This window comes from Necator americanus, chromosome IV (genome assembly GCF_031761385.1).
Source record: "Necator americanus strain Aroian chromosome IV, whole genome shotgun sequence".
In the NCBI taxonomy this organism is placed as follows: Eukaryota; Metazoa; Nematoda; class Chromadorea; order Rhabditida; family Ancylostomatidae; genus Necator; species Necator americanus.
Window position 1 is genome coordinate 17,397,064 of NC_087374.1, and position 25,398 is coordinate 17,422,461.

The window sequence follows — 25,398 nt, forward strand, 5'->3', positions numbered from 1 at the left end:
AATCCAACAAATTAATAGGCGAATAAGAAAGAAAATCAGCGACGTAAGAAGAACTACGATTCAGAAAGAACAAGGTTCGAAATGGTTTTTTTCGCGGCAAAATATCGTGAAGTTTCATTGGGGCGCGTCAAGCGCACGCATCTTGAACTCCAGAGCCTGGTCATTGTTTGAATAGTAGTTGGAGGTATATTCGATAGTGTCTGCATCAGTAATTATGTATTGTATTAGATTTCATACGTGTGCCTAATAGCGACTGGAATGAAAAGTAGAGAAGTAGGCGCCATCAAACATCCTGCAGAAATTGCTGTCAACTTGGCCAGCGTAATCTTGCTAACATAGTCCGGCTTCTGCGAAATGCTCTATATGACCTCGAACATCAATAACACAAACCGAAAACCGGTCTATTGCAAATGTTTAAAGTCCACCTTCCTTTTTCTCTTCAGGAAATGAGTGATGTCGCTGTTCCACGTGTATATGTACTTTTTTAAGATTTGTTCGAGTGGTCTGGATTCCGGTTTTGAGAGTAGGGCACTGCTTAATCGATTATGTTGGGATCTCTCTAGGAAAAGATCGGACTACGGATAGGGGCGTGACAACGCCCAAAGTCCCCAATTTATTCCTTAAAAGGGCCTTGTTCAACGAGTTTTGAGAAGTTTGCTGGGTTCGAGCTGGAAGAACCTGGCCGAAAACGGAAGTTCTGGACTGAGGTGGTAAAAGAGGACCTGAGGACACTCGGCGTGGATAGGCAGTTCAGGCGAGACGTAAGGTTTCGCAGAATGTAGAATAGCGACGAATGGATTGATTCTGCGCAAGCTCTCGCAGAAGATCGAGAAGGTTGGGCAGAGCTGTGTTCAAGAACGGCACACTTTGGCGAAGATGCGGATAATCGCATCAGGCAACGACATCAGCCCGCCGATTAATTCAAGTCAATCCTTAAAAACGACTTGGAAAGAGGCCTTCTTGTAGGATTTTTCCTCTTACGTATCTTACAACCATCTCTGTACAGGTGCAGCGTCTGGGAGCGAGCGAGGAATATTCAATGGACGATATTTTGTTTTGCAACCTATTCATGTAAGACCCTTGGATGGGCTGCTGAGGGAATAGGCGTGTACACGAAGGCCGCGTCTTGAAGTTCTTTGTAGGAAAATTTGTGCAATAGCGCTCTTTCCCACGCCCTTTTCAGCGCGATCAAGGAGAATTGAGTGATGTCACGCTCTACAATTCGAACATCATTTTGTCCTGAAGAGATTTAAAAAATCGTTAATTTCGTGGCATGCTGCCTTTAAAGCAAGTTTATAGTCCGGTCAAAACGATATGAAGCTCGATGCACAACTCGAAGCGGTGCGAAGGAGCGCAGCGGTTAAGATGCAGGGGACCCTTGCTAGCACCGTCCCTAGGTGCAGTTCGCGATGGTCCCACCTCGACCCCAATAGCTTCCTCCACTGCGCCGCCTCGAACGCAGAGGTCTACACAACTGTATTGATCTCACTGTACCCTTTGTAGGGGTCGGAACAAACGTGGAGAACTTTTCGAGAACTTACTACCTAATGTAGGGCCACAGAAACTTTTACCTGGAAGCGTACATGAAACATAGACTTGAGTCAAAACGACATGAACCACGAACAATTGCGCAGGCGGGTACGCTCGTAGCGGCCCAGTGGAGCGTAGCGGTTGGAATCGTGTAAGGATCCTCGCTACCACCAACCATCTCTGTATTTCACCATGGTCCCACCTCGATTTCAACCGCTGTCTTCACCGCACAGCTTCGAGCGCAGCGGCTTGCGCAACTGTCCGTGTCGTTTTGACCTGAGTACAATCTGCTTGTTTTTTTTTCCAAGCGCTTGATATAATTTGAGTTTCTTCGTCGAGGTTCAGAATCTCACTTTGAGAAATGAGTTACATCTCTGTTCCAGCAAAATACCCAAAAACTAGCTAGAGCTGGTTAGCAACTTGAATAACCGCCTCCCATTCGTATAGGTACTCATAATTACGTGTTTGCTTTGATGGGCGCTGTGCGCGAACAAAGGTGGCAGCGAAAAGCACGGTTGAACAGAGAAAAAGTACGGGCTACTTTAGATGTGTAGCATTGTGGCAAAAATAAGACACTGCATATAGTGTGGTGGGTTCTATTTTGTCGTTGATTTTTCTTTTCTTTTATTTTTGTCCTTTTTTCATTCTACCACATTGAGACAGTGATGAAAAGTAGAATGTATGTGTTTCCTACTCAATTTTGAGTAAAAATTCTGCGTCTGTTCTTCAAACTTGAAACACGTTTATTAATTAGCAAACACATTAGCGGAACAATTTACTGGTCGCCTATTCTATAGCACTTCACTATATTTTCACATATATGACCAGAAATACGCAGTTAATGAGTCATTATCATAGGAATGTTCCAATTCTATTATGTATATCTGTGCATTGTAAATCTACTTTCTTTTGTTTTTTGATTTTCGTGTCTCAGTAACACTGCCTCCTCGACGAGCACTGGAAATCTTCCTAATTGGCGGTAAAATTTTATTCTTTTTTGATGACGATTTTCGAGCAGTTGGAGGCAACATTTTACTTTGGGTTCTTTCCCTCGATGGCAGTTTCCGAACAACAGGAATCAACGACTTAAGTGCTGACGGTTTCTTCGTTTTTCTTGCGGACCCACGTCGCAATGATGCATCATCTTTCCTCCTAACCCGTCGTGCTGTCTTCATTTCATCGCTACTTTTCCCCTCGTAGTCGGTTTCCTGAGACGCCAAGCGAATGCCTGTCGTTTGTTCCTGACTCTTTTCAGTTGGTTTTCTGCGTCGACGCACCGAGTATTGCGTGACGTTTTCTGTGTCTTCTATTTTCGGTTGTATCATTTTCGATGACATTTCAACTGATTTCTTTACTTTGTCGGAGTCTTGTGGTTTTGTATCATACTCGTTTCCTTTCATAAGTCCAAGCGCTCCTCCTCTTGCCTTAAGCTTTCGAATAGAAGCTTGTGGAATTGGTGGTAGATTTACGCGTGCATTTGGAACCCATTCGAGCGTGAGTGGTCTGGAAAGCTCGTTTCTTAGAGTTTTCCGCTGTGCAAAATCTGGATTTTTTCGATCGAGTTCACGTACCCGGTATGGACACTGTCGATGCCGTCTCGTAGAATCAACTTTGCCATTTCGTGGTCGAAATTGTTCCCGGATGTTCTGATCAGCTGCTGGATACTATTCAAATGAGGATTATCGGTGAGGTTCTGGCCACCTTCAAGGTAAACCACGTAGATTACAGATTGAAATAAAATAAAATAAGAATTTTTTGGAAGCTGCCGAACATGCCTTCTGCCCACAACAGTTGCTTAGCGTTCTGCACGTCGGCTTCGTTGTTCATTCTGATCCATGGTAAGCATCCTGGCTTGAACCTTAGAGGAGGTATATGAGCGTGGTGATTTTGGCTATGAAATGGAAACTTCTTACAGCTCAGCTAGCACGTAAAACCACGATTCAGCATCACCACGTTGCCTTGCTGCTGCTCTCTTATGTGCATCTAAGCTCCAGAATGGTAGAGTGTAAATATCTGGAGTACCATACCTTAACACTTTGGTTGAAGCATGATCTCACATGATTAGTCTTTCGAATCCAACTCCACCACATTTCCCACCTGATCTTTTTGCTGATTTTTACAGTATCACCGTAGTCAATTAAGAAAATTCTGGTGAGAGCTGGTCCAGAACCGATGCATATATTGGTCAGCTTCACATCACGGTGAATGTATTTGAGTGAATGGAGAAACTGAAGATTTGTTATAAATTGACTGTGTTTCCTATGGATCATACACACGATCAGCAATGCATGAAGCCCCACCGCCAACGCAGACATAGCTTCCATAGCAATGTAAAACGCTGTACTCGGTTTGAAAACCGTCGTTTGCTCCCTTAATTTTTCCAAATTCCGATCGAGTAGACCCATTACTGCAATTGCTATGGTTAATCGCGCTCTTTTTCTTTTGTCATGCATTGAAAGTGCGGCTGAGAACTGGTCCCCGCAACCGCCACCGAAGCAGTCCAATAATTCAGTGCCAGCGTTTTATTCCTACACTAGGCGTTTGATCATCCCAAAAGCTTTCTTCAAAACATGTGGCATATTGTGAATAAGCCCACTGGAGGCCATTTCCCACCATTGAGATCCGGAAAGTCTGGAAAGGAATGAAATTTCTTTCGAAAAGCACCTATAAAAGGTAAGTCGGCAACTCGGCCACTATCCAGTGGTGTAGGAGAGTATGGGCATCTAGCCTTCTTCAGTTCATTCAAGATTCGTAATTCACGCTGCGGAAAATGTATTCAACATTTAGATTAGTTTCCAATTTTTTAGCTGATGTACCTTCATTCTTAAAACAATATTGGCACTATTTGGCCGGATACTTGTTTTCATTGCGTATAACACATTTCTCTCTTCCACTTCGTTGCTGAAATTGATTCGTTTTATAATTTTAATGATTGCCTAATAGCAAACTACGATTAACTACGCTTCCGAAACTTCCGTTCGACTTTACAACCTACTTTGCACAGATTTGTCTGGAAATCAAGTACAAAGCAGTATACCGCCCTTCATTGTACTTTAATTGCACCTCGTATCGATTGAAACGACGGTCTTCTTCGTCGAGACTAAAATATTTAATAGAGACATAGAAAATGGAACACACATTTTCTGACAATCACTTGTCATCAGTGATGATGAGATCACCAGTCTGTAGATCGCTCTTGTCTCTTATGAACATATCCATAAGTACTGCGTCCTCTTTCTGAACAGATTTTGACATGTTTGCTTTCAATGAAGGGATTTGGAAAAGAATTTCGATTCATTTCCCCATTTTTTCGGCAATTGCTAGGAAGTGGATTTGCAGATAACTCTGACAACAATAATCTGAAGAGATAAAAATATCGAAAACTGCACTGTTAAAGCAGCGATAATAGAATTTGGAGGGAATTGCTGGTGAAGAGGAATGATCCGGTCGTGATCTCGAAATGAAGGCCACAGTACTAATCTAAGAATACTACGCTCCAACCCTGTCTTTGCACTCGTAGGTTCAAAATTATTTGAAGCTTGTTGCAGTTGCGTAAACGGCCACGCGCGAAGAGGTGCGCTGGAAAGCACGGGCGTAGTGGTAAGGCTTGGAAGAGGACCCTTGCTAGCACCACTCACCGCTGCAATTCGGGGTGGTCCCACCTCGACCCCAGTTTCTGAGGACAGCCGCTTGCGCAACTGCGTCGAGTTTCATGTTGTTTTAACCTGACTATAACAACTCTTCTCTCCTGTCTGGAACTATTTTTTGTTGTGCGCCATTGCTATGTTTCTTATTTGTCACTGGTTAGAAATCCCTTATCCGGTCAAATAAAATACACTGTAATATTGAAGAATCTTGCAACGACGTTGATGAGTTGACGTAAATTCATTTCCTTCAGACGTTTGTATAAAATCTTGTCCGCACCAAGCTTCTTACAGCTTGTTGTCAACCGAAGTATTGTTCAAAGACAGCGTATCACAACTTTGACTTGGGCGGAAGCCACAGCGAAAGAGTTAGTTCTAGTAGTGGACTCGAGAAGGCCGTGTGATTCCGCTCATCTTTCCCTAATCGTCGTAAAACAAAAGTGGCGTCGGAGCCGCATCTGTTCCTAGAAGGTACATTAGAAGGCTTCCCTATATTCGCGTCCGTTTCGGTCCCGTCCCCTCAGCAGCCTCTTCATTGTTTTCACTTGAATGAGCTCCTGAGAAGACATCACTGATTTTCGAACGCTCGTACGTTCTGCAATCTCCTACTCGAGCTCTGCGCTTTCGCGATGGTTTCTGCACCACGTCAAAATCGTGGTACACTGTCCTTAATGAGTCGGTCATTTTCTCCGCCTATGTTCTTTACTGTGTTATCAAACTAATGACTAATGAAGCGAAAAATATCTCTTTATAGCAGTTATTTTTTCAAATTGATTCTTTTCTTTTCGGAAGTATGGAAAAATCCGCCACAAATAGACGACGGTTTACCTCTGTGTAGGAATTCAGAACATTCAGAACATTTAGCCCAACCTGCCCAAAGACGATTTATCAGAGTTTATTCTGACATTCTACGCCAGGTTACTCTTTTCCTGGATTCTGGATGATCATAACGAGTAGATTTTTGAATTGTAGTTTTCCATAGGTGGTGTTCACATTGAAGCAACCAAAAATAAGTTTATTAGAATGTGATGGACTTCTTTATGCCCAGCTTCTGAGACTCATACAAGTCTATAATAAAGCTTCAATTTTTTTGTTACTGCTTGGAGGTTGTTTTACTGGGATTATGGCAGCATGGTAACAAACAAGCTAAGACTTGGACCACGGTAAAATACAGTAGAGTCGCTAATTCCTTGAAGAAAACACGATTCGCGTCTTTTTTTTCATAACACACCTCAATTTGACCTCTATTATAAGATCTATACATCAATAGAAACGTGTGTGCAGGCTCTTTCGATTTGATACAATTAGAACTCTTAAGACTGACCACTAAATACTTTCTGAAAAAATTAGCTGCGGATTTACATTAGCTGAGCTGAGTCGGAGAAAATTGCGCACAAAGGATAAATGGCTATTGATGTAAATATATTTTTCGAAGAGTGAAATGATAGTTACATATTCGTAATCTACGTACTATTGCGAACAATTTAATATCTTCTAGAAGCGTAAGTTGGGCTGGGCTTGGGCTCTTTCGGTTCTGTTGGTTTTTGTTTCCGGGTGTAACATTTTGGAGCATGATGACTTGTTCTGGATGAGGCATTTGAGAGGATATTTTGTAAATGTCCTGACTTTTGAGGCTCTGGCGAAGGCGACAACGCCGAAACGCTAACCGTACTAAAGACTGTTAACAATCTCGGCTACTGCTTGGCATTGTCAATCGAATTTGATCTGTAATATCATGACTTTGGTGTTGAAGAATTCACTAAAGTAACATGTTTTAACTCCAGGAATTCCAGAAACATTAATAGCTTAAAAGTTGTTTTCTTTCGTAATTTACAAGGAGTCTTGTTCCTCGACTTTCTAGCTCAACAGGATTTTCTGGGTTTTTTTTGCGTTAAACGCTAGCAATTAGGTTTGCCTTCTGCCGGCACACCACAATGGAGAACAGTCTTTAAAAAATTAGGTAGGGAGGATGAGTAGCACTCAGCGCCGCCCTTATTTCCCAACACTCCAACTTACTTTTTCTCTTAATAAATTTAGTTTACATATCACAGATCCTCTAAGACTAATGCGGAAACTTAAGTCCCCAACTGATTTGATTATTTACTTTGAAAAATAAGGGCGCCAATGACGCTAATTCCCTCCCCCCCAATTACATCCCCCAATTACATTTTACTCCAGTCTTTGCCCTATGAATTGTTCCAATGTCTTCTATATGCCTCAGGTGCAATTTTTCTCAGTTTTGAACCTCTAAAAATGAAAGCATTTTATGTGATTTTACAAAAAAGCTCTTTTTTCTGCGATTTATCGGGAATTTCTTCAAATGTAAGACTATATTTTTTCAGCAGAAAGAGATCTATTGAATAGTGTTGATCCCAAATATTTCTTTATCATTCAAATTTTCATCACAAACCGCTTTAACCTCCATGGAAGGTTATTGTAGTTACGGCTGTGTAACCGCTTTGATTAATAAAAAAGATATTAGTAAAGACTTGAAAAGAATAGAATAACTACAAAGAAGATAGTTATACCTGAACAGTGATATTCTTCGGGATTGTCTGTTTCGTTTCCTTGTTATTCATTCATTTTTTTTTTGGCTCTACCTGCATTCTTCGCTCTTCGAAATTAAAGTGGGCCAGCCGATATATAAAATTAGTATAGTCTGGTCAAAACGACCCGAAGCCTGCTATAGATGTGCAGGCGACTGCTGTAGAAGCGGCGCGTTGGAGGTAGTGATTGCGATCGAGGTACAACCAGTGCCAACTCCACTCGAATTTGAAGAGAGTGTTAGCGATGATCCCACATCGAGTGCAACCGCTGGTAACACCGGACCGAGACTAGAGCAATCACTTGCGTAACTGCATACTGCAGACTTCATGCCTTCCCGACCCGTCTACACGACCGCGCTACGCTTCTCAACTGTGTTGAAGAATGAAATCGCTGGTCTTCATTGTCGCCGCCATTAACGGCAAAGTATAAAAGAGATTTGTGAAGTACCCATTGCTGAATGAGTTCTATCCGCAGTCTGTTTCTGTCAACATGCTTTCTGCGTAGTTAACTGGTCTATTTTCCTTCCACCAAACCCACCTCAAGATTCAATTTCCCATCTGGCCCTAATAAATCGGGCCGTTCTTCTTCTAAAATGCGCACATTGTACCACGGAGGTTGTCGCTTAGCTTTTGCTATTGCCCCAGGCATAACCTGCGGATGAATAGTTCGTTCTGAGGTTCTGCTACTCTTTATGAGGTACATGCAAGTTGACGTACTGGTTTTTTCGCTGCAATTGGCAGCACCTCATTTCTAGTTTTCTCGGATACGTCTTCTCCAGAATCGCTTTCGGAGGACTAGAACGTACTCAATTTTGGTAGATGTCGAAAAATCATGAATGACATCGACTCAGTTCTTACACCCGCCTCTTTTGATCCTGCCGAATCCGACGTTCCCTTGTTCTTTTTTTTCTTCTTCTAAAGTGCCACAGTGTTTAGTTACGGTATTTCAGGTAATAGAGACGATAGAAGAGAGAAGCCTATGTAATCAATTACGGCAAAGACATGACTTACCCCCATGATTGTCTTTCTCTATCTAAGCGAGTACCGGAATGGAACTCACCTCACTGGAATGTCCTAAATAGTTGTTGATGATTTTTGATAGTGCAATATTGTAAGTTATTTGCAGTTATCTCCGCTCTCTGGCTTGCTGCAAGTCAACACACGTTGTGGTGCTCCTCTGAGAGCATCACTAGTAGCTCAGATGTCGAATGTATTGTATTGTGTAGGCGTGATGCACGTCTTCGAGTCAAAACGACTTGAAACCTCATGTAGTTACGTTACGCGGCTGCTCTCGATATAGTGCGGTAGAGCGTTCTAGTTGGGACCCTACTGATCTCTGCAGCCTGATTCCAGCAGGCGAGGGTGTCGCCTCGCTTGCAAGAATGGGCAGTAGTTAAAGCACAGAAGAAACCGCTAGCTACAAGGTGACACTTTGAGGGCAGCTGCCTATGCAGTTGCGTTGTGCTTCAGGTTTTGGCCTAACTGCACAGTTCGGACGACGTGGCAGTGGTATCTTTAATCTCATCTGAACTCTTTTCCTTATTTTCTTTCAATTTCCTTTCTTTTATCTGTTCCTTAAATACTGTCCATTGTCCTCCATCATACGTTTACTCCTGTATGTGATAGGCTTTGTCTCCATGAGCAACTCCTTCAATTCATGTACCGCAATATCATGCCACAATTCTTGTTTATTTTCTCCCTATCTTGGCAGACACGAAACTGGGAGCGGGTGGAGCGCAGTTAGGGAAAAGGTTCTGCTGTTTATGTGTGCTGGAGCAGAATGGGAGTAGTCGAAGGAAGAAGAAAACAAAAGAAATTGAAAGAAAGACAAAGAGAAGAGTTCATATGAGATTGCAGGTGTCATTGTCATGATCGATCGATGGTTCGAAATCTTCCCATTGCCAATCAACGGTTCTAAATTGAAGAGAGCGCGCTGACGCATCCTAAGCGGATTGATTTACCCTGGACATCTTATCTTTTCGCTTTTTATTCTTCTGTACTTTTGCAAAATTAGTGTTAGGAAGTATCGGGGACATCCATTCTTGTTAGCCTCATCTCTTTAGTTTTGTTACGCTCCTCTGTAACCTTATAATTATTTTCAACAATTGTTTTTTTGGATTTCTAGTAAATAGGTACGGATTCTGCTATGACTGCAACTTTGTTTTAGTCCTAATCGTGCAGAGGTGTGTTCCGCAACAGCCGCCGAACCTCTACCGTACTTCATTATCCGTTATCCTCGTAATACATTGTTACAAATATATTGTCGTGGCACAAAGTCGTTTAACGATTGTGTAAGAAGCAGAGCATCAATTGTCCTCAGTGTATTCTTATTGGCGCGCTATATAAGTAGCAGCATGCCAGCTGACCGGAAGTAGTGTGCGTATTCGTGCTAGTGTCTGCCACTATTCCTTTGTTGTTCGGATTAAAGGTCCTATTATTGATAAAGTATTCCACTGAACCACCTTCTACAAAAGGCACTAAACATCCTTTTGGTGCATCGGCCAAACTAATTGGCGTCCCGTCTCCATAGAAGCAATTCAAGAGGGACAATTCAAAAGCTAAAAAAAGCTCGAAGAAGTGGGATATTCCAGAGACCCCGTCTCAATCAGAGAGGTCAGGGTAGATCAAGTCTCTATCATCCATAGAGACCGGGACAAATCAAGAGCCAAAAAAAGAGCTCAAATAACTGCGAAAACCGCTCAGTTAAAGTTATTTCTCACTAGCGGTGAGAACAAAAGGAAAAATAAATCACTGCTCAATAAGCTCGCACAAAAATCTATTTTACTGAGAGAAAAATGTCTCTTAGCTTCTAGGAAACCAATCAAGTTCAGCGCTCAATCGCTGCAAACACTCCTGACAAAATACAAATCTTACTCGGAGGAATTAAAGCTGACCGGGGACGACAATAAACAAGGCGAAGATATTACAACTGCAGTAAACCTCATGATAGGAAGAATAAAAATAATTGGTTCAAGCCGGGACCACCTGCAGAACTTAATTGAAAGACTCAAAAAAGGTGCGAAGAAGCCAAAATTAAGGCTAACAAAAAAGAACTCGAGAAGAAGCTTGAAGAAATTGACAAGGAAAGTCAATTCAGTGAAAAAAAAAATTGCACAAGCAAACGACATGCTTCACGTTTTGGAAGTACATACTAACGAATACCGAGATAGAAAGCAGAAAATCGCTGCAGAGCTCCAAAGTTGATCCACTCAAAAATGAACTCAAACAATTAAAATTTATGGATAACGATGAAATTAAAACAGAAGATGCACAATGGCTATCAGAAGACGTATCAGAAAATTCTGACGATAAAGAAAAGTCTATTTGTCGCACATTGAAACCAAAACAACTCGAATTACCTCGTTTTTACGGAGAAGAGGGAGAATTCCCAGAGTTCTGGGCAGTTTTTGAAACTCTCGTACATGAGAGCAAAGCATTAAACACAGTTGAAAAGATGCTCTTATTATAGGACAGCTTCAGAGGAAGAGCCGAGATGGCTATTAAAGGTATGCAACTCGTTTCACAAAACAACAAGTGGATGATCGAGGAACTTGAGAAAAAATTTGGCAATAAGCCAATGAATCGAGCTAAAATTGTTCAAAAACTAGTCGACATGCACCTAACAAACAGTACCGCAGAAAGCTGTATCGCAGCATATGACAAAATTCGAATGTTTATTAATCGAGTGGTATCAGCAGGTCAAGGCATACGCTACATGCAAGACGCTATGTGAACTGAAAAAATTCTAGAGAAATTCCCCTACAAAATTGTCAAATACGTGTTGACAACTCTACAAAAGAAGGAGAGTTGAAAATAAATGATGTCATGAAGGAAATGGAAAAAGTGATTATTGCAAAAAAAATTCGTAGAATCGCGATTGAAAAATAGATTCAGAGGCAAAGCACAGAAAAGAACTGAGCAACACACCAACAATGAGTATAAGAAGAAACTCAAAGCGTGCGTGTTTTGCGGAAATCAGAATCACGTCTCTACTTATTGTAGAAAAGTTACAGAAGTACAAATTAAACGAAATGTTGTCAGAGAAAAGAAACTCTGCTGGAAAGGCTCACAACAAAAGTTTGTGTCTATCAGGCGGTCTAAATATAACAGACAAGTGTTCTGGACACTACAATCGATCCTAGCAACACTATTCAATACAATACGGGACAAGCTGAGGCGGATAACCGACCTAACACGGGCGTGGCGCAATAGAGGAAACGGTATTCGACAAACAGCAAATCAAGCGGAAGAAAGTGAGCAAAATCACCGCTGCAAAGAACAAATCGTGCTAATGACAGCAGAAGGAAACGTTTGGAGTCACAAAACATAACAATTCGAAAAAGTATTATCCTTCTTTGATACTGGAGTGCAAAAACTGCTCATAACAGAAGAATTGGCAACAAAACTTCCTCTCCCTGGCATGGGCACTGAATTGTGCACTATGTCCAGCACTGGAGGACACATTGAGAAATTCAACAAAAAAAATGTGCAGCTCAAAATCCTGATGGCATTCGGTGATGAAGTTAGCCTTCAGATTCAAACATTATTGGCTTTCCATCGGTTAAACTGACAAAGGAAGATAAAGAGTTCTTATAGAATAAAGATTTGTACATTTGCAACCCAAGAGTTCGCGGAGAAATTCAAAATCCGCATATTTTAGTAGGACTAGATCGCTACTACAATTTTATACTAAACACCTGCACGCTGTACAATTACTGTCGGGATTACACATTTCAAAAACCATTTTCGGACCCGCAATACATGGGCGCTGGCGTGGTCCACAATTTGCGGATGATCAAAAAACTATAACATGCGCTCTAACGTTAGTAAACAAAAGATCAGATGCAGAAATTCTACACAAAGTGTTCGAGCTTGACGGATTACGCATCACTACGGACACTGCAAAAAGCACCGACATTGCGTATGACTATTTCAAGGAGTATTCAAAAACAATTTCGTTTGAAAATGGCTACGTAACCGCTCCATTCCCGTTGCGAGACAACATTGTTGACTTTTCCGACAATTATGCAACTGCGCATCGCAGACTAGTATCTTTGCACCACCAGCCGGCCAAGAATCCAGTTTTGAAAGAATGATATTGCAGATTCTTTGATGAATATCTTGAAAAAGATTATTGAAAAAGTTGGAATAGTGACCGATGACAACTGTGGTGTTTATTATATGCCACATTCTGGAGTATGGAAACCAAATAAACCAAGACTACTCCGAATAGTTTTCGACGCGTTAACCAAACAGAAAGGGAACGTTTTCCTCAATGACGTTATGGAAACTGGTGGATCGTTTGTAAACAAAATTTGCCACATTCTCATTTCAAGTCGACTTTCAAAAATAATAAACCTCTGTGACATTCACCCAAATATGACTTCAAAATCCGCATAAGGATTTGCGCAGATTCCCATGGGTGGAAGATGTAACACAACCATCTACGAAGGAAAACATTACGCATTATAGACTCAAAAGATAACCGCATCTCCGAGCATTTTAAACGTGGTAATATTAACCTTTCTCGATATGAAAGATACTCCGCTATTAAAAGAAATAGCGAGGAGTCTGTACGTGGATAATATCATATTTCAAGCAAATTTCGTAGACGAAGCCATTTCGAACTGCAAGGAAGCAAAAAATATATTTGCGGAGATTGGCTTTGAGAGAATTCATATCGAATAATACAGAAGTAAATGATCTCTCTTTAAAGAAGATAGACTACCAGGAAACAGAATAAAACTCCTGGGCGTTAATTACGACAAAGAAAAAGATGAGTTCTCAGTAAAGACAAAATTCTCTTTTAAATAGAAATTTACGAAACGAGATATTGTAAGTCAACTCAATTCAGTGTATGATCCTTTGGGGATAATGGCACCATTATTGATTAAGCTTAAATATCTTATGCGAGGGATCTATGTGACTGGCATAAAGTGGAAAGATACCGTACCAAAAGTTTTACGCAACAAATGGTACGCTGCCTTACAAGAGGTTAACGATGTATCGTACCTTGCCGCCCATTGAGTGAACACATTGTTCCTAATAAATCTTCACTTTGGGTCTTTGCTGATGCAAGTAAGGTCGCCATAGCAGTATGCGCCTATCTAAGGTGCGAACAGAACAATCAGGTCACGCAATTGATTAGCGGCAAGACTAGACTTGCGCTCAAAAAGACCTTTCAAACAATACCGAGACTGGAACTATTAGGTATTTTATTAGCTTTAACCACAATAACCAATAAACCAACCTTGGCAACCACAATAACAGAGGCTCCAGAAAATATGTTCACAGAGGTGAACATAATCAGTGACAGTGAGATCGCACTTGCATGGACAAAGTCTTCACGCAAGCCTCCCATTTTTCTTACCAATCAGACGGACAGGATTGCAAAAATTCAGGAGTCTCTAACCCTTAATGCTCTGACAGTCCATTTTTGTCATGTACCAACACATAAAAACCCTGCTGATGAGGGAACACGCGGCGTAACTGCAACCTTTATTTACGATCGCGACTGGATTCGTGGGCTTCCTGACGACAGAAACGGTAGGCCACTAACGTTGGCCGACATAGACACAGACTACACAGAAAATGCATGCAAAGTTGTACACTACAGCATTGAGGTGATGACCTCTTCGACATCCACAACAATCGATTTATCAAGATTCTCCAGCCTGACGAAAGCCTTGCAAACATTGGCAGCAGTTTCTAAACTTCTAGTCAGATGAATGGAAAGATGAAATGTGAAACGAAACTCATATAATGCTACGAAGCATAGCAGAATTTGAATTTGCAAAAGAAATTTCTGCTGTAAACCTGAGATTGAGTGAAAAATTTATCATAGCAGAGATACACAAGAACACCTCAATTACAGGGCTGTCGACAAGATTTCAAAATCAGAGATTCATGGGAGCTTCGGAATAATCCGATTTGAATCTCGAATTCAAAACACCATCTTATCATATGATACGAAGAATCCTATCTATATCGCAAACGATTCGGATTTGGCCAGATTAATCATATAAGCCTTTCACATAAAAAATGCTCATGCTGGCACAGAACATACGCTGTCCTTAGTAAGACAAAAATATTGGATTCCACAACTATCAAGTACAATGAAGAAAATAATTGGAAAATGAGTTACTTGCAAAAAGTTTCAGGGTGTACCATTTGCAGCGCCTGAAATGCCATCACTTCCACCAGGCCGGGTGGTAATTACGAAAGCATTTCAAATCAAAAATTCAAGAATCAAAAATGAATGAAGGAATGTACATATGTCTGTACACTTGCTTAACAACTGAAGCAATCCACTTAGAAGTGACTGAAAATCTGTCAACTGGAGCGTTCTTAAACAGTTTCCTCCGCTTCATATCGCGTGGAGGAGTTTCGCAACTTATTAGGATGGACTGTGGAAGCAATTTCAAACTAGGTCATCAGGTTATGGACAATATTTTCAAGAAAAATGATCTCAGCGGAAGTTTAGTTATGACCTACTCTCTTTCTGAAGGTATTAAATGGATCTTTAACCATCCTGCTTCGACATGGATGGGCGGAGTCTGGGAAAGGCTAGTAAGTTCCGTAAAAAGGAGCTTTCAGAAAGCCGTAGGAAGAAGAAAGCTCTCATTTGAAGAGATGATGACAATCATCGCCCAATTTGAGGCCATTATAAACACGAGACCAATTGCAAAATTCAGTGGGACTGTCATTAATGAGATTCCCCCTACGATCTGTCGATTTCCTCCAGGGAAATTTAAAATTCTCAATTCCAATTGTTGCTGCAGACAGAGGTCATGATGAAGGACTATGATTCTAACCTAGTCCAAAGCATGTCACAAGCAAAAGAAGCACTCGAATTCTCGGAAAGGATATCCAACAGGTTCTGGGATGCTTGAAACACGCAATACCTAACAATGTTGAGGTATAACCAAAAAAGACATTTCAGAAAACCAAGACATAGAAAGAATATGACCCCAACAATGGGAGAAATTCTCCTTATTGAACAGGAATTGATTCCCCGCGGTAGCTGGATATAAGGCAAAGTTGTCGAGATTAAAAAGATAAAGCCACTGGCGTATCAATCCACTTGGGATGCGCCAACGCGTTTTACTGGAATTCGTAATCATTGAGGTTTTGGAACGCGTGTTAGCCTATACAATGACTTGCGGGGGCCAGCCGATGATCAAGTCAGTGTTTTTATCCTCCCAGACAAGTCTGATACCAATTTATCGACCCCGCAGGGATGAAAGGCTTGGTGAGCACTAGGGCGGATTCGAACCCTCGACCGTGTGGCTACAACGGACCTCTAACCGACTGCGCCACACCCGTTGTCGAGATTATTCAAAGCAAATGATGGACAAATTCGGAAGATAAAAGTACTCTTACCAAGTGGAAGAGTATCACAAAGGCCGCTGAACAAACTTTACTCGCTGAAAATTTCATCTGATTTTTCTGTAAATAACTCTCCAGTGCACGAAGAATATTCTCCTAGCGACACGAGAATTCCACTACATTTTTAACGAGGTGCGAAATTGATTCGCAGACCTCTCTCAAAGAACTGAACAATTCACTATTGCCTCGAATAGAGGAGTGAGATGCACCAGCATCTCTTAACGAGGCGCGAAATCTACCGTACTCACATGCAAAAACGAGACGCCAAACCGAGTATCAAAGAAGCGTGCATATGAAGTTATTCAACGGTTCGGACAAAGTCAGGAGAAGACAAGCTCATTGCTCACTTCGTATACTTTCTTAATGTTATCAATACTACTGAGTTTGACAAGCCTTGTCAGGTCCTCTTCTATTAATTTCTCCCTTATATGCGAGAAAGGATGTGTGAAAATTCATCCTGTCAATGAGCACTACGAACTCTGCTTTGATAACGAACGCAAAGCTTTCGAAAACGCAGAAGACATGGTTTTCAGATTACCTGAAACTCTCACTGACAAAAGCACTCTTGTTCAGCTAAGAGTGATAATAAATGGAGCCATAATGTCAGAGATCAGAAAAGTGTAGCCCACCAAGCTTCTGTGGTTCATCAAAAACATTGTTTAGCAAGCATCTGATTGGAAATCCCCAGTGTTCGCCAACGGGTGCTACATTATCGGATTAGTATCACCCTATTCATAAGTGGAATAAGTGGGCGTCAGCACGGTTTCATGCCACACACGACTGAGCTCATATGCGGTAATGAAAATGATTGTAAGTATGAATACAATCGGGAAGTACTTTTCAATAATGTTGATTCCGAACTCTGCATAGACATTACTCATGGGAATAAAACAACTGGTTTGATCAAAATCACGAAAAAAAACCCAATAAAAATGAAGTGTGTGAAAATACCGCAATTTTTCTCCAGAGACACTTCGCACAAAATCCTTCACAGTGCGAGATGTCCACAAATGGGATCTTGTACTCATGATAGATGCACAACCTTAACATTGACAAACGTCATCGATCAATTAAGTGAGGCAAAGCCTTACCATGAGTATTCGGCCTACGTTCATACATGTGGCGGATTGCCATGCGGCTGCCTACTCCCGTTACCAGCCTGTTCGTTCATGTGCTTAGCGCATATTCCTCTAAACGAAAAAGTTTATGAAATTCTCAAGTATGTTAATTGGGAAGATAAACTATGTTGATTGGGAAGATTTCGTAGAAATCCATGTAGAAATTGAGATTCACGACATTAGGAAAACCAAAGAGATTTCTCTTATAACATATTTATCCCAAACTATAGATGAACATTACATTACGTAACATCTTTGCAAAAGCCATATTCTCCTTTAATGGATAGAAGCTTTACCATAGCAAAAGATGACGCTCTTACGATGCCCCATCAACCTCTCGTGGTATGTCTTAACGAAAGCATCGCATTGGAGAATTTCTCGCAATGCAGAAATCAAATGATTTGCGTTTGCGAAAGTCTAGAGACGCCCAATACATGTCATTGTCCAGACATGTCAACAAAAAGTCTCAAATCAGACGTCTCAAATCAACTTCCAATAGAAACCTCTTATATGAAGATAACTCGTGAAGACGTGGAAATACAAATGCACTCTCAATAAAGAGAAGTCATTTTAGCAATAAGTTCAACTCTGATGTTGGATAGTGCAAGTTATGTTGTGACTGAACAATGCAAAATAAAGCCTGAAAAAGTATTAGGCTGTTATAAATGCGTTGAAGGAGCTACATTGAATTGTCATGTTTCACTGAACTCGAAACGTGGATCACCGTAAGATGCGAAATTCAAATATTTAGTGCACATTGCACTCCGAATAACGTTAGAATTCGACCTTCCCGATGTGAAAGAAAAATGTCACGTTACGTGCGGAGGCACAGAAACTACATTCAATCTACAGGGAACACTCAATTATCACCCTGAAATATCACCAAGATCGGTGTTTGAAAACCCTGACTTGAAACCATTCAAGAAAAGCTGGGTGAATGACATCAACATTCCAGACCCCTCACCAATGTTGGAGGTAATAAAAAAGCACTGGGACACAGCACTAGTGGCGGCCTCCAAACACACACCGAACAGTTGCGGCGGGGTGGAGTGAGCTAATCCTCCACACATAAAAGCTGACGGTGACCGCACTAGACCCTTCACTTCTATTTCGATGAACGGCTTCGACAGCATCCTAGCAGAGATCTCTGACACATTCGCTCCTATTGCCACAGCAATGGGAGCCCTAGTGGAGCTAGCAGGCCATTTACATTTTATTTAGAATGCATGCGTCGAGCTACTAGAACGCTCCAAGCCTAAATCCCCTTGTACTCTCTGCTCAACCGCAGAAAATCTCGATAACAACATGACTTACCGCTGTAATCGTTTTTTTGACCTTTTGTCGAAAGCCTTGCAGACTGCTTGCTTGCTATTCTGCGAACGCTGCTTAAAACCACAACATGCAGGAGAAGTCTCTGGGGTCATGTTGCTCTGCAGTGGAAGAGCCCGTTATGATACTCCCCTTCAAAAGAAGAAAATTCTGAAAAATTCTTCTTTTCAACTAGTCGTCCTCTGTCATTCAATTTATTCTTCAACTGCTATTCAACAATTCTTCCACTACTGTTTCCTCATTATGCCTTCCCGCCGCCACAACGTGCGACATGCAACAACTTCTCAATCAGTACGGCGAACGCAAGGATCAATCATCTACGAATATATGCAACATAATTGCCGTGAGATATACGCAACATATACTCTTGCTTTATATCGTTGTCTCCTTATTGTTATTTCATTTGTTATTGTTGTTGTTTCTTCTATTATTACTGACTGCCTACTTTAAGTGGCTGGGTGGAAGTATTCGGCAATAGACGCCGAACCTCTACCGCACTTCCATTATCCGTTATCCTCGTAATGCATTGTTATACATATATTGCAGTCACAGAAAGCTGTTGTACGACTCTGTAATTAGCAGCGCATCAATTGTCCTCAGTGTATTCTTGTTGGCGCACTATATAAGAGGCAGCATGCCAAGTGACGGGGAGTAGTGTGCATATTCGTGCTAGTGCCTGCCACTATTCCATTGTTATTCTGATCAAAGGTCCTACCACTGATAAAGTATTCCACTGAACCACCTTCTACACAAAGTGAACGAAGAACATCTCATCTCGTCCTTACAAACTGAAATCGTAGCGGGACGCTAGGAGCAAAACAGAGCCCCACCGATCACGCCTACGCAACACGTCGACTATAAAGTCATCGTGCATAGTGTTAGTAATTAGCATTGGGTTTGAGGTACCACATGCCCCATGGAATGTAACTCCGGACAGCGGCCATTTTTCGCAAACGAAGCGTTACTTCCGAGTGAAAACAGTCGTCTTCGTGTAGGAATGCAGCGGAATTGCACGTAAATCAATATGCATTTGCGTGATATCACACTTCCCAATGCAAGTGCTTTACAGTTTAGTTTGTCCTGTACATTCTCATAAATATTTCATGCTCTGATCTCGAATTAGAGATAGATGCTTAGAGATGGATTTTGCCGTAAACAAATGTGCCCTTTTCTAACAACAAACTTTTTCAAGCCAGTATCTTTCACTGATGACTGCAGTTCGCTTGAATGCGGCGGGGTCGGATGAACCACAATCAGCCTCTGTTGTGTTCCTGGATCAGGTACGTTTCAGAAAGGTGTTAAGTATGTGTATATGGAATTGTTGACAAAGTGCAATAAGGGAAATGAAACACTGCTGCGAGAAAGTTAACATACAGTAGACTGCTAACGTCTTCAGCCGCCTGTATGATCTTTCTATAATTCATACAGTCTGTTGGGAATGCTTTCGTTGACGCATCTGAATTCTGATGCATCTGTGGCAACGTACTCTCTTTCCCTGATAGAATCAAACACTCGCCTTAGCACTTTATATTCTGTCATCATGGTGTTATTTTGCGCTAAGTAAGACTTCTTTAATTTGCTTTTTAACGAAACAACTGCAGCGATTATCAGTAATCTGCGTTGACATTTTTCATCCGCATTTTCCATTTCTTATTTGAAATAAACACTTGCTTTAGACTCTTGTTGTGTTTGACATCGAACAGGCGAAGAACGCAACCCAGGTGATTCATATTAGTCGCGTTCCAAAAACTGGACTTGTTTCTTTTCGATTTCAGGTATGTTCTCATCAGTGTTTATGACCTGAATATCATTCTACTAAAGTTTTAAATCCTCTATCGTAAACAATTAACGAGAGTTCAAGATCACGTTGCAGACAAATGCTCCGACCAGGTATATCGTTAGCCCAAATTGTGGAATTATAGAAAATGATAAACCAGTACCGGTAAGAAATCATCCAGAGCAAGATTTTCTTAATTTCTTTGACTCTTACTGAACAATATGGAAATCCTTCCTCTAATTTGTTCAGATTAGAATTGAACTCGTTGGAAACCGATACAATCCTCAACATAAGCTTGTAGTGCATGCGATCGCAATACAAAACAAAAGTGAATGGAAATCGGTGCTTTACTTTGTTTATTTAATATCCTTAAATCAAAATGCACAGACTTTTTTTTATTTCCTGAGGAGGTTCAAAATATTGCTCAGTGAACAATGCACGGTCTTCGCATGGTCCTACTCGTAGCGAGCCGAAGATGAGATCCATGAAACTCATCATATTTCCCGTGGAAGAATACGTTTCTAGATATGGGATGATCCGAGAATCGATGAACCTGGGAGATTTCAAACAATATGGATTGAGCTAGGCACAACAATTATGAGCCTCGAACATGCTTTCAACCTCACTGATCCACAAAATGCTGTAAGTATTGATTTTTGTGGTCCATTCATCCGTTTCAACACCTATCTTGCTGAAGCGTAATTATAAAATTTTCTGAGGCATAGCTATAACAATTATCGTCGGATGCGTTCAACCGTATCGGCGCACCGCGTCCGCTTTGAAATCGAGTACTGGTACTCTGTGAAAAACCGTGCCATCGATCGGCTCATAATCGAATCTCGGATAGAGAAAGCACCAGTGGCGTACTTATTGATGATGCGCTTCGGTAGCCTTGTTTGGGGAAGGTCATTAGATACCGCAGCCGATTATGTGCAGTAGAATAAGAGCTCGCAGAAGAGGCCGACGGTAAGAAGGAGTAGGCATATTATATACCAGTCTGAATCTCGGGCTAAAGCCCGACTTCAGACTTTTTTTGAGGCGTTCCCTTCGCTCGCGTTCACTGATCAATAAATAAAAATTAGTCAAAAATTAATGGTAGTGACATTTTCTATGAGATCAGCATTCTGTTTTTTGTAACAGCATTTTCTTCTTTCTTTTTTACTACGAATACAGGCGAAAGATTTCATAATTTTCTTTCTAAACGCGTCAGTTCTACATTTTGAGAATATTCAAACTTGAGCTTCAAACACTCCTTTGATTCCATTATGGTATAGAAACAATTTTAAAGCGTTACTTGAAGTACGGGCTTTCTTCCTGTTTTCCCTAACAGCTATGAATGAATTATGTTTAACATAAAATGGCGTGAACGACACCATCGTACTGATAAAGATAACGTTCCTCGTCAGCTCATGTAAACTGGTGGCTACTATTTAAGCAGCCGGTCTCATTCGTGTTTACACTTTCTTAGGAAGGTAAGCTATCAACCCGAGGCAATCATGCAAGGAAACAGACGCACAGAGGAGTAGTAGAGATGAAAAGCAACGCGCGTAGCGGCCGCGAGTATGAAACGGTTGCAACGCCCCTTTTACCTTCTGCGACATACACACAAAGTTACTGCGCCGTAATACTGCATTATGGCACAACAATTCTACGCCGTTGGACCTGTTCACACTTTCTTAGGAAGGCATGCTACCAACCCGAGGCAATCATGCAAGGAAACAGACGCACCTCCTTTCATCGTTCTACGACGCTGGCGCACGAATCCGACGCCGGTGGACCCGTCGCACCCCTTTCATAGCTATTTGGCGTCGACGCACGAATCCGACGCCGGTGGGCCCGTCGTACCCCCATTTTATAGCTACCTGGTGTCGGCGCACCAACTCGACGCCGATGGACCCGTAGCACCCTCATTTTCGAATTTCGTGACACACACACACACGTGACAGACTAAGCTCGTTAGCATGATGATCATAGTACGCTGTAATCATTAAGCTTCGACCGTGAAGTCGCTTCTGGTGTTTGTTGCAATGACATGGTAAAATTTCCTCCCAAGAAAATAAACAAAACATAAAGATGACAAAGTAGTAAATTTTGGGAAGTGGGATTCGTGGAAAATGGAAGAGGGAATTTATATTTCTAGAAATATTAGTGTTCGAGAGAAAAATTTGATTAATGACTTCCACTCAAGAGAACGGAGAGTGCGATGCTATTCTCTGTCCTCATATAAAGTGGCTATTACCATCTAAAGTGTGAGTCTCCTCTATAGCTCTTGAATTTTGAGGAAATTCCACTGAAAGATTCCAAATGATGTCAGTGAAAGTGAATATGAGACATGAACAAATTTCTAGGCATAACAATTCAAGACATTTTTTAGTTTGTTCTGTATAAATACAGGAGTGGGTAGCAAACGTTTAACGTTCAATTTTGATAAAGTCTTATACTTTCCATTACCCTCTATTTGTCATTTAGCGAGTAATAACTTGATGCATCTCCACACTCAACAAATCAATTCACCCAAAAACAGTCATACAGTCGGTGTGGCTGTGGCAATCCATCAGAATTGTGTCCCCAAGATACTCCTGCTGAGATACTTTGCTTGGCATAAGCTGAACGCAGCGCAATGATTTGGTGATGCTGTTAACTGCTGCGCAGCACAATTAACGGTAGCCGTTGCAGTTTCAATAAATATAAGTTGTCGTGGGAGCTGTAGGTACCTAACGATACGCACCGGCCTGCTTTAACAAACTCCCAGCCAACTTTAAGTTGCAATCGATAGACGCTTAGGAATTTATGGATTTTTGAGGTAGGGCAAATGAGATCTTATAAGCTTTTATTGCTCTCCTAGGCGTAGAAAAGCTTCGAGAAAGAATAAACATGTTCTTCAGAAAGTGACTATGTCGGTGGCACAATTGCTAAGTGCCAGCAATTCTAGAGGAGCGGATAGAGTGAAAGAATTAGAAGGTGATTCATTTAAGCTTATTTCTAGAACTACACACGATTGGAGCGAACGAAGGAAACATTAGAGTTAGCCTTTAAAATCACTAAAGTTGAATTTGCAGATTTGAAAGCTATGCTACGCGCTGATAATGAGACCTTACAAAGAAATATTCAGCAAACTACAAATCTAAAGGCAGTCATTGAAAAACAGCTAAAAGAAAGGTACGGACAAGTATTGATTTAATCTTTTGTGTGAAACAGTGTGGAATTGGAATACTTCAGATCTGCAGAAGCTAAAGAATTTCATGCTAAAGAGGAAAAACTGACCGCCGAAGAGGATCGTCTGTATGCGGATGTAGGTCACTATACGAATCAAATTTCTATTATTGCATTTTTATTCGATAATTATGACCATGAGAAGCACATCCTAGATTAAAGAGATGGTTCTAGGTGATGCGTGATGAAAGCGAGTTAAATATCTTGAAGGAGCGACGATCACATCCTGAAAATTGCATATTAATGTGAAAATTCTCTCATAAGATTGTTTGCTTAGTACTTAACCCGATCGTGATATAATACTAGTTTATCTGGTTCCAATAAAGAAGATTAAAATTTACGGTTTCATGTTTTCACATAAAAAAAAACAAATTAGTTTAAAGAAGTTGATCCAGCTTGAGCTGGAGTAGAAGGATTTTTTTGAGCACCAAAGTTTGGTAATTATTCAATCGAAACGAAAGCAACTAAAAACGGAAGATTTCATAGTCTTCTTTCTAAACGCGTCAGTTCTACATCTGGAGAACATTCGAACTTCAGCTTCAAACACTCCTTATCAATATATTATAGACAAAATTTAAAAGTATAACGCGAAATATGGGTTTTCCTCCTGTTTTCTATAAACAGTTATCAAATAATGCTGTTTTTGCATAGAATAACTTGAACATCATCCTATTGATAAAGATAACGTTCTACGTCAGATCACATAAACATCTTGCTACTATTTAAGCAGCCGTTTGCGTGTGTGTTTCCATTTTCTGAGAACGGCATGCTATAAACTTGAGGCGAACGGAGAAGGAAATAGATACATGGAGGATTCATAGAGCTGCAATGCAACGCGCCCAGTGGCCACAGCTATGAAAAGGCCGAAACCATCTATCTTTTGCGTCATGCACACTAAGTTATTGCATACCATTTCGATGCCGCGAGACGCGTCGCACCTCCTTCTATAGGTATCTTGCGCCGGCACACCAATCCGACGCCGGTGGATTCGTCTCAACCTCTTATATAGGTATCCGGCGCCAGTGGACCCGTCGCGCCCCCTTTTATAGGTAGCTGACGCCGGCGCGCCAATCTGACGCCGGTGGACCCCTCGCATCTTTTTGTATAGCTCCCTGGCGTCGAGGCACCAACTCGACGCCGGTGGACCCGTCGCACCCCCCTTTTCGAATTTCGTGACTGACACACATGCACACACGTGACATAATAAGCCCGTTATTATATACCAGTCTGAACGTCCAGCTAAAGCCAGACTTCAGACTTTCTGTGGTGTTCGCTTCGCGCCGCTTCACTAATAAACTAAAATTAACGGTAGTCCCATTTTCTGTAAATTTGGTCTTGTGTATCTCCAACAATCTTTTTTCCTTTTTTATATTATAACTAAAAACGAAAGATTTCATAGTCTTCTTTCTCAACGCGTCAGTCCTAGTTGGAGAACATTCGAACTTCAGCTTCAAACACTCCATACCAATACATTCTAGACAAAGTTTGAAAATAACACGCTCCTGTTTTCCCCAAACAGTTATCAAAGAAGGATGTTTTAGCATAACACAGCAATCCGACACCGGTGGACCTGTCGCACCCCCTTTTATACGTATCACACACACACACACACACACACACACACATACATACACACACACACACACACACACACACACATACACACACACACACATACACACACACATACACACACACACACACATACACACACACACATACACACACACATACACACACACATACACACACACACACACATACACACACACACACATACACACACACACATACACACACACACATACACACACACACATACACACACACATACATACATACACACACATACA

General features: G+C 41.3%; 2 protein-coding genes across 6 annotated transcripts; one reads left to right on the plus strand and one right to left on the minus strand.

The window, feature by feature from the left end:
* Positions 1 to 2,429: 2,429 nt before the first annotated feature.
* Positions 2,430 to 14,081, minus strand: RB195_001652 (uncharacterized protein; the record flags this gene model as incomplete). 4 transcript variants are annotated; one of them, XM_064198548.1, is made up of 15 exons in its annotated part: positions 2,430 to 3,033; positions 3,102 to 3,231; positions 3,306 to 3,388; positions 3,444 to 3,557; positions 3,628 to 3,758; positions 3,831 to 3,937; positions 4,065 to 4,161; positions 4,217 to 4,291; positions 4,347 to 4,431; positions 4,526 to 4,630; positions 4,685 to 4,767; positions 8,259 to 8,372; positions 8,438 to 8,515; positions 8,585 to 8,635; positions 8,732 to 8,737. In XM_064198548.1, 15 exons carry the CDS (start codon positions 8,735 to 8,737, stop codon positions 2,430 to 2,432), a joined length of 1,863 nt encoding a protein of 620 aa, XP_064054427.1. The 4 variants fall into 4 exon arrangements, with proteins under 4 accessions (XP_064054427.1, XP_064054426.1, XP_064054428.1 ...); XM_064198545.1 differs by lacking the exons at positions 4,065 to 4,161; positions 8,732 to 8,737 and adding an exon at positions 13,971 to 14,081 and having other exon boundaries at positions 4,195 to 4,291; XM_064198546.1 differs by lacking the exon at positions 4,065 to 4,161 and having other exon boundaries at positions 4,195 to 4,291.
* Positions 14,082 to 19,763: 5,682 nt separating this feature from the next.
* RB195_001653 (uncharacterized protein) lies at positions 19,764 to 23,794 on the plus strand (the record flags this gene model as incomplete). Of its 2 annotated transcripts, XM_064198549.1 has the most annotated exons (9): positions 19,764 to 19,835; positions 20,232 to 20,330; positions 20,429 to 20,497; positions 20,582 to 20,674; positions 20,858 to 20,974; positions 23,218 to 23,293; positions 23,392 to 23,491; positions 23,552 to 23,624; positions 23,720 to 23,794. In XM_064198549.1, 9 exons carry the CDS (start codon positions 19,764 to 19,766, stop codon positions 23,792 to 23,794), a joined length of 774 nt encoding a protein of 257 aa, XP_064054430.1. The 2 variants fall into 2 exon arrangements, with proteins under 2 accessions (XP_064054430.1, XP_064054431.1); XM_064198550.1 differs by lacking the exon at positions 20,582 to 20,674.
* Between the last annotated feature and the right edge of the window lie 1,604 nt (positions 23,795 to 25,398).